We start from the raw sequence: 13,585 nt of genomic DNA on the forward strand, positions 1-13,585 counted from the left end.
AAGTGCATTCCCCCAGTTCCACTCAGTGTGGTGACTGAAAAAAAAAAACCCTGAAGGACTGGATTTTGCTGTCATGTCCAAAGAGATGAAGTCCCTTTCTTCCCAATGTCATCACAATGAGCATAAGCCCCATGGTAGCTGATAAACTTACTTAGGCTGTAAGGCTCAGAGTGCAGCTCTTACTGATGCTCCAAAGCCATTCCTCAAAGTATTTCGAGAAATTAGATTATGTTATGTTAATTTCAGCTGCTGCAAAAATTGCCCCAATACTGTCTTCTTTCTTTTTATTAAAATACTAAGTTGCTGAAGTGATTTCCATGAAAATTAATTAAAACAAATTAATGAAAAGCAGCGGAAAAATGGACTCCTCTTCTGGAACTGTGGTATGCAAACTCTTAACCTCAATCACATATTTGTGGTTGCTCTTTAAGAACCTAAGTGTATAGCAGTGATTTGTCATGATATTTTTGATGGAAATTCTTAGAAAGTGAGGCTGTACCACATAATACATTTTCTCTCAGTTTACATACAGCTTGATATAATGCATGTGCTTACCTGCTCCATTTAGTAATATTATTAATCCACAGTTAAATCTTTGCTCTTCAGTATTGGGAAAGAAAAGAAAAAGATGCTGTCAGGCTCAGGGTTTCTCCATCACGTTTTCTGCTTGTGGGGGACAGCAGGGCAGGAGGAACCTTTATTGTGGGCTAATACCAGCCTGGGGCATGGCTTGTGCACTGCAGAATGGTGAGGAGGAGCTGTCCTCTCTAAAAACTGGATCCATCTGGGATCTGTGGATCATCTGGAGGTGTGGTGCTCTGTAAACGGCTCTGGCAGGTGTGCAAAAAGCCTGTGCTTACAGCAGTGTACAGAAAGCAGAGCTTGGCCCCTGCTGTGCAGTAAATGTAACACTTGCATTCTAGAACACGTCAGTGTTTTAGCTCCCCATGTATATTTATTGTTATCTTATTTGTGTTTTATGTTCACTTCTCATGCAAAGATGTGGCACGGGTTTGTTTGCTTTCTCTGATTTTCTCTGAGAATGTGATGGAGTCATGTTAGTAAAGGTAGAATGTTGTGCACGTTAGAGGACAGGTACAGCAAGGTTCAGTGGGCCTTGTCAAGAATTCCTGACATAGCCCTCAACCTTGAAAGGTCCACTCAGCCTCCTTGGAGAGCTGTCAGCAAGCTCTGCCAGCAGGCTGCTCCCTGGGGACAGCAGCCAAAAGCTTTCATCACTGTCCTTCTCTTGGAGAAGGAGCTGACTGCTTTCACCCAAGCAGAGCATCCAGCCCTTTGGGACAGGACAGCTCAGTGGAGGCACTTGGCTTGAATAGATTTTATTTACTGTGCTCCCCTTGGGACTGATGCGAAAAAATCCCACGTTTTCTGCTTAGGAAGCTTTGTGCAGAAGTCCTTCATGAGCTAAACATTTCAGAACAGAAGAAAGACCTCCACAGGGAAGTTTTCTACCCGCTGACATTTTTATGCCCATAACCATTTAAAAAAAAAAATTTAAAAAAGAATCAAAGAGGTTAATAAAACCAAGAAACCAACAGTGATTTTCTCTAAGGAGTGCTAGCAGTTTCAACAATTGCCATTAAGTGCAAGCAGTTCTCGAGATTGTACATGCTGGACCAACTTCATCCTTGCTATAACTCCTCAGAACTCAGTGGAGTTACATGAGGGATTAATTTGGTCCACTGCTCTCAGCCATCAGTTTTAGAGAATATACAACAATCGAGGGAACTGTTATTGTCAGCACTGTTTTATGTCTCTTTAGAGCTGCTCAGTATTTGTATGTTTGTGTTATGTTACAGATACATAAGCAGAGTGAGTGTATGGAGTGAAATTACGGGTTCAGTGTTGAAGGTAGTGGATTTTTCAGAGTTATTTTTGTGTCATTAAAATGAATAAACATTCTAGCAGCCATTATTGCTGTGAGTCTTACATAGATGCTTGAATACAGCTACACAGATTCTTGAAGCATGCACAGAAACATTTCATCTGGCAGACCACAAAACATTTCATGAAGCATAGAAAATATTTGGAAATTTCTCTGTCCTGTTATCACATCAACTGACTGATGATCACAGTGTTCATATGAATTTAGCTATACCTACTGCACCAAGGAAGCAAAGCTAATTATGAGGCAGCCATGAGGGCAGAGACAAAACAGATGATCTTTAGAGTACTTCTCTGTTTTCTTAGAAACCAAATTGTCTCCATAATTTTCAGAATAAACCAAGGAAAGCATCAGCTAGTAAGTCTGAATTGTTGAGTAGTGAATCTTGCTTCTGCACATAAGTCAGATATTTCAGTAGATGTCAGAAGGTGTGCCTGAATCTTTATTTAAGTTTAAACTCTGACTGGAACAGATGAATAACAACCAGTTCTGTTGAAGGTGTGTGCACTGGAAACTTACCTTATGGATAAGACAGTGAGCCCCTTTCCTGGTTTGGTAAATCAGCTCTGCACTGATTTCTTGTTCACAAAGCAAGATACAAACTTGAGTGCTCCCTGCCCTGGTTCCCTCCCTGCTCAGTGCTGGGAGTTTCCACAGCACAGCACTGGGTGTTGGCTGCTTGGTATTCCTTGCCCTCTGTTAGGGAGGCATGTTTGGGCAGTGAAGGAAGAGTTTTGTCTTTGCAATGTGTTGGAGTTTGGGTCATCCAGAGGAATGAACAAAATTGCTCTGGCCTGCGCCAGGTACAGAACAAGTGACAGGCTTCCCTTTGCACCACTTCTCTGGATCTTTCTGGTCTTTTCTTCTCAAGAACATTGGTTGCAGAATTTGGGGACTGTGGCTGACTTAAGACCTTGTCCATATTTCCTGACAGCTGCTGGCATCTCCAAACTGTGGGGTCTCGAATTACTTCCCCATTCCTATGTCCAAGTTCTTTCCCAGCCTGTGTGGACTCCACACTAAGGCAACCCTTGTGAGGGTTCATCATTTGTGCTGAGGAAAGGCCAAGGACACGGGCCAGAAGGGCAGTGCAGCCCCATGGGCATCCTGGAGAGCAGGATGTGCTGTGTGCTGCAGCTGCACCTTGGTCCAGGATGCTTCCAAAGCCTGCTCACTCCTGGCTGGGTGCACAGCCAGACCTGCCAGACCCTGCTGGACCTGCAGCATCTCCAGAGCCACAGTGACATCCTGAGAGCAATAACCATCTCCCTCAGCTGAAAGGATTCATTAGTGTTAAAATGTCAGCACCATTAACATGCAACTGGGCCTTTTAAGAGTTTGAGGACAATGGGCCATATCCTGGAAAAGATTTGAGGTAATTGCCTTGGTTCCAGCACCATTATCCATGAAAAATGTACTCATACAAGTAAAGGTTTGTTGGCTGGGCCTCCCATTTTTGTTAGCTGTGCTTTATTGCTGTAATTACACCCAGTGGCTTATCTAATAGAGTCATGTTCTTATAAAGAAATTAAGACAATTAATGCTACTTTTAGTGAGAGTGAAATAGTAAGTAAAATTAAATTGAAATTTGACCAAGCTTTTCTTTTTTTATTTCCTAGTGTCTGAATTACAGGAAGAAGGAATAAATGCCATTAACTTACCTCTCAGTCCCATTCCATTTGAACTAGACCCCGAGGACACTATGCTAGGTAATTCACAGCCATTTTACATCTCAACATGAAAGCTTGATGTAAAATGAAGTGTTGTGCCTGGGATGGTTTCTAATGTTTTGCTTTTAAAACTTCCAGAGGAGAATGAAGTCCGAACAATGGTGGATCCAAATTCAAGAAATGATCCAAAATTACAAGAACTAATGAAGGTAATGAAAACATGTAAACCCTCTCAGGAAAGTGGAACTATTTTTTGATGCCATCCCTGCCTCTTTCACTTGAACACTTCAAAGCACTGGTTAGATATTAATTAGTTGGAACCACGTGGTGCATACATCCCACTGAAATGTGGAGGTCATTTGTGGCAGTATCTTTCTCTAGATGTGTCACAGGAGACTTAAAAATTTCTACTAAAATCCTGAGTCCAGAGTCTCAGTCCCATCCCACCCCCAATCTAGAATCACGCTGACTTTCCCTTGTCCTTGTGATTCTTGGGGTTAGAACTTTAGCAGGACTCTTCATGAAAATCAACTTCAGCACCTTTTGCTTCACAATGAGATGTTAAAATGCTCCTGAAAGCAAGGGAAAGATTTCACTCCAGAAAACCCTGTGGTGCACTGGCACAGCCACCTCAGATGAGTCCCTGCTGAGTCTCTCCTGTTTGCTTCTGAAGGTGGGTCAGACTGTATTTTGAGCCACTGCAGCTTTGGTACTCTTTCTGCTAAGAAAAATGATATGTGTTTTAAATTGCAAATGAATAGTGTATAATACTGCCAAATTTGTGTTTCCCACATAGGTACTAATTGACTGGATTAATGATGTGTTGGTGGGAGAGAGGATTATTGTGAAAGACTTGGCTGAAGACCTGTATGATGGACAAGTATTGCAGAAATTATTTGGTAAGAGAAAATACACGTGCACAGTGTCAAGGCACTTTGTCAGTAAGTGGATCTCTTGTTCCTGCCCAGGAGCCTGGGTATCACCTTACATTTATGCCACTAAGTGATGTAAAAATAGCATTGTGTTACAAGACCCCTGAGCAGTGGGCTGCATGCTCAGCCCTCGTGGCTGCAGTGCAATGTGTGGTGCTCTGCAGCTGAGGAGAGCAGCACAAAACCTACCTGGGGTGCTGCACAGGGAGGGCTCTGCTCTTGGCAGCAGCATTCACTCCAGTTACATTTATTATCTGCATATGGGCTGCACAAACTTCACTGTGTTACAAGTGGAAAGTAAGTTTGAAGGCAAGGGCATTCTCAGGACCATGGTGGATGTTTTTAATCTCTGCTCCTTCCATGCTGTAGTTTATTCACATTGCAAGGTTCCTCTGGAAAGCTGGAATTTCTTTCTGGTTTGATGTCTGGCTTTTAGCATGACTGGGGTAATGGTGCCCAGTGGACTGCAAACTGAGCTTCAGCTGAGAAACAGATAGAGGAAAGAAACTGCTAATGCAGAGTTGGCATGTGCTTTTTACACTGTTGGCTTGAAAGCCATTTTCTTAGTTATTACAGCTCATAAAGTCTCCAGTAAATTTCTTTCCAGTATCCTAAGTGAATCTTGAAACATCATGTGAGCACTTCTAATAAAGACTTCACAGACTATTCCTTTCTATGAATGGTTGAGCTATTGAATATATTGTGATGGCCTGGATGTGCCCAGACTGAGCAATTGAGTTGTCATGGGCAGACCTCCAGTGACTTCACCCAAAATTCAAAAAATGTGTGTGAGATGCAGCCTGACTCTAAATATGCATATACTGATCCAGCATTTATTGATTTCAGAAGAATATTTTCACTTATGGATCAGGTCTCTGCTTACTAAATCTTGTGGTTGAGAGTAGGCACAAACTGATTTCTGAGGAGGTGCAAGAAACCCATGGAGGTAGCAGCTCTTGGGCAGGATTAGGAGATAGCTGGATTAGGAAATATGTCTCTTAGGCTGAATTAGGAGATAGCTGGATTAGGAGATAGCAGTTTTTAGCCAGGATTAGGAGATAGCTGGATTAGGAGATATGTCTTTTAGGATGGATTAGGAGATAGATAGCAGTCTCTTAGGCTGGATTAGGAGATAGCTGGATTAGGAGATATGTCTCTTAGGATGGATTAGGAGACAGATAGCAGTCTCTTAGGGTGGATTAGGAGATAGCTGTACTAGGAGATAGCACTCTCTCAGGCTAGATTAGATAACTGTCCAGGTTTTTAGACTGGATTAGGAGATAGCAGGTCCTAGGCTGGATTAGGAGATAGCAGTCTCTTAGGCTGGCAGGTTCATTCTCTTTGGGAAGATACTCAGTTGGCTTTGATGGGAACAAGATCAGCTCTTACCAAATAAGATACCTCTTAAGAAGACAGCCTTTTGTAGAAATAAATTGGTAAGTGACCAAACATTTTGTTTCTGGTGTTTTCACTAGGGAGCTGCTATATTTTCTTTGCTTACTCTTTAAGGATAAACAATAAACCATGTATGTATATGCATAACAACTGTACTAATTATAACAAACCAATTCATAAAGTATTTAAAATCTACTGCAAATTTTGAGTGCAGAAAATGCTGTGGTTTCATAGAGGGGAATTGCCTGAGGTTTTAGTTGCTTTCATGAAAACTTGTTTACCTTGCTGTAATGCATCCTCTGCCTCTATGAATACAGAATCACTTCAGTTTTATCACTAATAGGCCAAGTGAAATTTTTATCTCCTGCATCTGAGGTAGAAGCTGGGAGGCTGAGACTGATGAAATAAATCTTGAAGTTGCTGTCTGTTTCCAAGGTTTGATGGTCTGCTGTACAAGCCACTTACATGCAGAATAACCTTTATCTAGCAGCAATACAAGTAAAGGGCCTTACCTGCAAGGCTGGTGCTCCCCAAAGGGAGTTGCAGCAAATGTTTGTTAGTCAGTGGTGTGGAACAGAGCCTTCTCCTTGTCAGTGTGTAACTAAAGGCTAAATGTGAACTTACCTTTAGGAGCTCAGAAGTGCAGAGGGAAAGTGGCTCTGGAAAAAAACACTTAGATATAAAATTAGAAAGTCTCATGTCTCCTGAACGTACCTCTGGGTGTATGGAATATCTTTGTGTTCTGCATGCAGCTGACAGTTGTTTTTCCTCCATTTTTTCTTCTATCACTTCAGAGAAGCTTGAAAGTGAGAAGCTGAATGTTGCAGAAGTTACTCAGTCTGAAATTGCTCAGAAGCAGAAGCTACAGACAGTGCTTGAAAAGATCAATGAAACCCTTAAACTCACTCCAAGAAACATTAAGTGGAACGTTGACTGTAAGTTTTGTGTTTGCTGTACTGTTCTCATTTGGTGGCAGCTGGGAGTTCGTAAATATTCTGAATTCTGAAATATCCAATGGTAAGGGAGGGCTGACACCTGGGATTTATGGTAGGAACTGCTCTGAAGGGCACTTCAGGTGTGCCACTCTATCCTCTTTACTGCTGCTCAGCCTTCAGTTTCAGTTAGGTGTCATCTCAGGTCTGTCCAAGTGTGGTGGCTTTGCTCTGAACTCCATGTGCATGCCAGCTTAAGTGTTGTGTTGCTAAATTGGTTTGTTGAAACCAATTGCAGAAATGCAGTAGATGGACATAAGGAGAGTTAAGTCCTAGAACTCTGTGTGAAATTTGCAACATAGATATGAATAATATTTCTGATCATTTCAGGCTAAGTCTGAACCAGTAGCTTTGATTACAAAGCTCTCATCAAGCCTAGTTCTGCACCCATCCTGTTCTATTGTATTAAGAATGAGCACAGCAGTGTTTAATGGAAATGCCTTCAGTGGCCCAACATGAGACACTTTGGTGGGTGTGTGTTGCAGAGAGCAGGTTATCAGTTTTAGAAAATTAGGCCTCCTAATCTCTTCTAAGTTTGGTTTTCAGAATCATGTCATGCTGGTGAATACCTTGACCAGTACATCACATTTCCCCTGTCTCCTGTACCTGTCTTGTGCTGAGCAGCTTTGTATCCTGTTCTATTCACAACAAATTAGTAAGAAGGAGGGAAATATCTCAAGGGAGGAAGAGTGAACATTTGGCAATTTGACTTTCCCCTTTCTGTGGTCCTGCTGAATTTTTCATCCCCTTCTTTTTTCAACCTCCCCCAAGTTTTCTTTCCATTCTCTTTTATGCAGCTGGAGGTGGGGTGTTTGGAGTGGCCTGACAATTTAACTTCTAGTTTTAATCTAATGTTTTACATGTGTTTTAGGGCTGGAGTAGAGCTGGAGAGCAGCAGCTGGGTCCAGCTGTAGCACACACCAGACACCTTTGTAGTGTTCTGCTAAAGCACCTCATCCCTGACCATGGGCACTCCAGCAGCATTTGCCAGCAGTGCCACATCTTATATGGATGTGTATCAACATGGCATAGCTGAGACTTGCTCTGTAAGATTATGAGGAAGGATATTTTAGTGAATCTGATGTGTTCCAGCAGTGCAGTAAGGTAGTACTTAATGATTAGTTCAAGTACAAAAAACCCAAGTGCACTGCAGCATCAGAGATCTTTTAGGAATGCTACTCTGGGAAATGCAAAAGCAAAAGAGAAGAAGAAGAAAAGCAATAATAAGGTTTGGAAATTATCCACATTCATGCCAATGGTTTGATACTTGATCAAGGATTTCATACAGTTTGGCTTTTGATGTAAGTTGTGTTAGTGGTAACTACCCATATATGAAATCTGCTGCAAAAAAGCTTCAATAACAGAACTAGAACAACTTCATGAGGAATGTTTGAGTCATTGAGTTTAATAAGTTATTGCTTAAGGCTTGTGCCAAAACAGGCTCGTTTATCATCCTGCAGACATTGTGACACTTAAAAATGAATAAGTGCATGTTACGAGTACAAAAATATCTTTCTGATAGTCCATAAATCCTTATTGAAATAAAGGGAATAGAAGAGAGGCAAGGAGAATGCAGAGACAGCACTTAAACTGTGGTACATAAAATCTGGCTTTTGGATTAGCTTTGGATTTCCACCTCCCCAAGCCTGTGGCATCCAGACATGTTGCAAGGAGACCACTGTGGATGGGGTGCCTTAAAGTGCCCCCTGGCTGCAGTGGCAAGAGGAAAAGAGTCCCATCATCCCTGCATCCTAAGCAGAAGTAAAAATCTGTGCCTGCTTGCTCTGCAGTCTGTAACTTGTGCTTTCAATATCTCTTTCAGCTGTCCATGCTAAAAGTCTCGTAGCCATTCTTCATCTTCTGGTTGCTTTGTCTCAGTATTTCCGAGCACCAATCCGACTCCCTGACCATGTGTCCATTCAGGTGGTTGTTGTGCAGGTAAGAGGGGCTTTAAGCAGCTCTTGGGAGTGCTGTGAAGTTGGCTGAGGGGTTTCTTGCAAAACTGCTCCTGGGGTTTCTGGCTGGGTGGGCATGTCTGTGTCTCTGGCTCACAGGGAGCACACGTGCACCTTCCCTGCTGAAAGGCACTCTGAGCTCTGGCTACAACATCTTACTTTGAAATGGCCAGACTGTGACATTAAAAATATATGAAGCATTATTATTGTTGTGTTTATCACTCAGTATGATCTCTAGAATTATTATTTTCCCCATTTTTTGACGCTCTTCTCACTTGTGTAGAGATTCAAATCATTCTTGGCACTGAATGATGAATTGTCACTGTTTATTACATTCAGATTCCTGTTAGGTGACTAACTATTCTTTTTCAGCCCTGTGCATGCTAATTTAGTCTGATTACAGTGTTGGTTTTCTCAAAAGCATGCAAAAAAATCCCCATCAACTAAACCTTTTGTCAGTCTCCTTATTAGAGCCTCATCCATTCAAACTCTTCATGTTTTTCTGTTCATCATTTTTCTTTCAGCTGAGCTTGTGCTTTCTCTATCTTACTTGGCCTCTTCCCATTTAATCTGCTTTTCTTTCTCTCCAATTAACTTTGCCTTTATTTTTCACACTGCAACTGTCTTTATTTATGTCTTTTAACTGATGTTACCCTGAAGTAACTGATTGAAAGAGCTATTGCTCAAGTTTTGTGTGGCTGAAAATCTGCAAGACAGATTTGAGAAAGTAAACATTCTCTGTTCTAGAATTCAAATAGGGCAAGTTTTGTAACTTAGGGAGAAATCTGAAGGCGAGTCTCTGGTAAATGTGTCACTGGTGTCTGGTAGTGACTCATTGACTCAGATTCTGCTTCATGGGTTTCTCTGCAGATGATGAAGGAGAATCCCTGAGAATCTGCACTTATGTGTCTAAGGCTTCAAAGAAACATAGTTCCTTTGGCTATTACAACTGTATTATTTGTACTGGTTTATCTCAAAGTTCTGCCAAAACCAGCTGAAGAAATCTGGACTACAGTGAGCAGGGTATCTTTATTATGAAAAACTTAATGAGAAAAATAACAGAGTCCTAAAAGAAAGAACGAGAACCTCTGCTGTCTTTCCATACCTCCAGACAAAATTCCACTTGAAATCAGTGGGAATGACTGTCCTCTTGTTAAACAGGCTAATGTAGTTCAACAGCAAATCCACTGAAGTCAGTTCAGATAAACCAATTTAGAACAATAAGTAGTGGGAGAATCTGGCTCACTCTTAGTTACACAGCTGCAGCTCAGGTGCCAGTGGTTTACAGGGAAAGCAGTTGCACCAGAATGAAATCCAAGTGATGCTGAGGGAGATCTTGTCCTGCAGACCCTGACCTTGGTAAAAGCCAGTCAGTGGGAGTCCAGAGCTCTGCTGATTCCTGCTAACAGAGGGTGGGGGCCTGCATATTTACTGTAATTGTTTGAGACATTTCTCATTTTTATTTTATGCTGAGCAAGGTTTCTATTTTTATTTTTTAAATCTGTCTTTCACATCCTGTGGGACTGATTCTGTATCATGCATCTTGTACCCTTTGAACTCACAACCATCAGCAGATCCTAATGCCTAATTTAGTGGTCAGGCATGTACACCTCATTCTAAACACTCATGCATTTTGTAAAGAAAGATCAAGCCTAGGGAAGCTTAACAGCTGTGCAGTAGCTGTTTTAAAATTTAAAATAAAGAGAACAGGAGAGAGACAGAAATGAAAGGACAAAGTACTTTGATGGAGTCTTTTAAGAAAGACTCCTTTAATTCATTTCCTGATTTTGTTAGGCATAGAAACACATAAAACGTGAGGGTTGCTGTGTTGGCTGGATGTAATTCATTGAAATAGAAAAAAATATATTTGTGAAACAAAAAGTATGCTCATGGCCAACAGGTAATCAGCCTAGTTCTTATGAAAGCTTGTTTCCTTTGGCTGTTTTGTACAAAAGCTGTTAGCAATGAGAGTAATATGAAATATGGATTTAAGCTGAACTAGGAAAAAATGTGATAGTTGGACCTTTTGTAGCTACTCTATTATTTTCTTTTCCTGCCATACCAGTAGAATAAATAACTTTGAACAAAGCCCAGGCTTTGTTTGATCATATCTACTAAAATGACTGAGAGCTTTTTTGGAGAGCTGGGTCTTGTCATCATTTTGCCTCTTCTTAAAAATTATGTATTTCTACCATCCACGAATGGTTAGATGACAGATTGTTTATGTCCAAGAGATGGAAGTCAGAGAGTGTAAGAATGCATTGGCAGAGCAGCCAGAATGGCTTCAGCAGTTCTTGGGTGCATAAACTACTCTTAGGCAAAGCTAGGGAATTATTGAGATTAGATGAGTGTGTAAATCACAACTTTAATCAGAGATCATTGGTCCCACTACCTGGGAAGGTCTGAAATGTTTTGGAGCAGCACTGCCTCCAGTGAAGTCTTCTCTGAACCTGTAATAAATGTTTTTGTTCTTTCAAGCTCCAGAATAATTCTGCATTTCACTTTGCTGGGGCTATTATAAAACATGGTCCTCCAGGTGAAAAGAGTTGTAACAAGACATGGGCAAAAAGCCATCCAAGTAATGGCAAGATTTTCAGACTGGGACTTTGTGGGGGAAATTAAGCAGTTGGCCCTCAGTTACAAAAAAATTCTGACACAAAGGGAGATAAGAAGAGATCTTTTCTATTTCCAGATGTACTACCCCAGTTTCAGTTTTTGTTTTTTTTTGTTTTTTTTTTTGGTTTGTTTTGGTTTTTTTTTTTTTTTTTTTTGTTCTAGGATTAGTTGCCAATTTTAAATGGTAAGTGATTAGGAATATCTTCAGGGCCTTCTCTGAAGTCTTTCAGCCATGAGGGAGGAAAATGCCAGGTCTTCTGTCATCACTGGAATGCATATCCAGCATTTCTTTTTAACAGGGAATCTTAATTCATGCCTCTTTTCTCAGCGGCTGTCAAACAGTGGATGTTGATTTTTATAGTTTGTTGTTTCAATTTTAGCCACTGTTACTTTAAGGAATGTGCTGGACAGTCTTTCAGTCCGCAGTAGCAGCTCTGTCTAGTAAAACCTCACATAAGTCACATCACTTTTGGGGTCAATTTTGAGGTGGGGCATTTTTAAAGTGCTAGAGATGCATGAGAAGCAGCCTTCAGGGAAGGTGCTCAGACCAGTGTTTTAAGATCCATTCTGTTGGGAATTCACCAATCTTTTTACAAATTAAAAATATAGAAAGGTCTGTCTTGACATGGGCTGGTCAAGTAAGTGTCCAGGGGACAAAAGAAGGGCTTGGGATCATTTTGGTTTGGGGTTTTTTCTTTGTTTTTGTTGTTATTGTCAACAACAAGATTAAGTTACAGATTTTTTTTTTTTATTTTAATGTATTAGCTGCAGTTTATAGAAAGGGAAATATTTGTTCTATCAGTACTGGAGTGTATTTCAAGCAGTTTTTGTGTGCTTGCAGAAAGGTGTAGAGCATTAGAAACCTTTTTCTGCTGCCATGCTGCCAGTGTGATCAGTGAAACTACAGATGGCATTGCTGTGGTGCTCAGCCCCTCTAGGAGAGGAGAGCAGCAGGGCTCTTGCTGCATAAAGCATCAATGGCATGTCAGAGTCATGGTGAGGAGGAAATAAAAGTTTCCTTTCACCCTGCAGCAAAGGGAAAAATAAACAAAAATACGAAACAGAGTGGAATTCCTAGCTGAGCTAGCAGGAGCTGGATTGTAACTTGAAGTTACTTCACTTAGTGCTGGAGGCAGCACTTAGTGCTGTCTGCACAAGCTGGGAGTGGAGATTGCCCTAAATGATGTCATTTTAATTCAGACTGGAGGTGTGGGACAGGCAATGCCTCTGCAGCTGTGCTGTGCCCCCCTTCCAGTACATAACACCCTGGTCTCCCCTCTTTTTTTAAAATATCTTTGAAGTGCTCACAGATTCTCCCTGAATGCATTTTTTACTGTGTGCAAGACATCTAGAAACAGGACTTTAAAAAATATCATGGAAACCCCCTGGAACTGTCATCTAGCTGAAAGGACAGTTGACATTACTCCAAGTGCCTGGAGTGACTCAGAAGGCCAGGTTCAGCTTTTCTTGCAGAAATAAATATATTTCTTGATGTCTTTTAATAATGCAGTGTAGAAGGGAAAATATAACAATAAATATATTTTAGTAGTGCAGTGTAGAAGGAATAGACAAAGCTTGGTTTGGTCCTCAGCACATCACACAGGTTGTGTTGTCTTCTCCAAGGCAGGGAAAAGCAGCAGCCCCAGTTCACATACCAAGAAGGACTTTTCTAAAAGGCTCTTCTCCTTTTCTCCTTTCCACCTAGAAGTTGGGTCTAGGACCAGCATAAATCTATTTTTCTCATTTCCTTGTATGACAGGGAGTGAAGGCTCATGAGTAATTGCCCAGTGTCTAGACTTTAAATGGAGTTGTCAGCATTTGCCTGACTTTTCTCTCTGTACTGAAAGTTTTTGGTAATACCAGCGAACAGAATTGACAGAGAGAACACAAAGAGAGGCAAAACATATGTGTGGTATTTACAGGGGCCCCAGATGAGTGTGATCAGCAAACTGAAACAATCTCAGACTCTTCAAGTGCTTCATTTTGCAGCTGACTCCAAGAGCAGTGATTGGAGTTGGCTTCTGCCAGGTTAGGCACAGCCTCTGCACAAAGCACCAGCCAGGAAGGGTTTTTCCATCTGAGGAACATCAGAATTACTGCTGGAGCAGCATGGCATTGT

At 41.2% G+C, this 13,585-nt stretch overlaps 1 protein-coding gene across 2 annotated transcripts in view; it reads left to right on the forward strand.

Moving 5' to 3' along the window:
- Window positions 1-13,585, forward strand: part of PARVA (parvin alpha) — a 63,037-nt gene that overhangs the window by 36,162 nt on the left and 13,290 nt on the right. For both annotated transcript variants that reach the window (XM_056493905.1, XM_056493906.1), the window contains exons 2-6: window positions 3,526-3,615; window positions 3,715-3,785; window positions 4,373-4,475; window positions 6,698-6,838; window positions 8,718-8,833. In XM_056493905.1, coding sequence (XP_056349880.1) covers window positions 3,526-3,615; window positions 3,715-3,785; window positions 4,373-4,475; window positions 6,698-6,838; window positions 8,718-8,833 — 521 coding nt within the window. The remainder of the gene's footprint in view (window positions 1-3,525; window positions 3,616-3,714; window positions 3,786-4,372; window positions 4,476-6,697; window positions 6,839-8,717; window positions 8,834-13,585) is intronic.

This window comes from Oenanthe melanoleuca, chromosome 5 (genome assembly GCF_029582105.1).
Source record: "Oenanthe melanoleuca isolate GR-GAL-2019-014 chromosome 5, OMel1.0, whole genome shotgun sequence".
NCBI classification, from domain to species: domain Eukaryota; kingdom Metazoa; phylum Chordata; class Aves; order Passeriformes; family Muscicapidae; genus Oenanthe; species Oenanthe melanoleuca.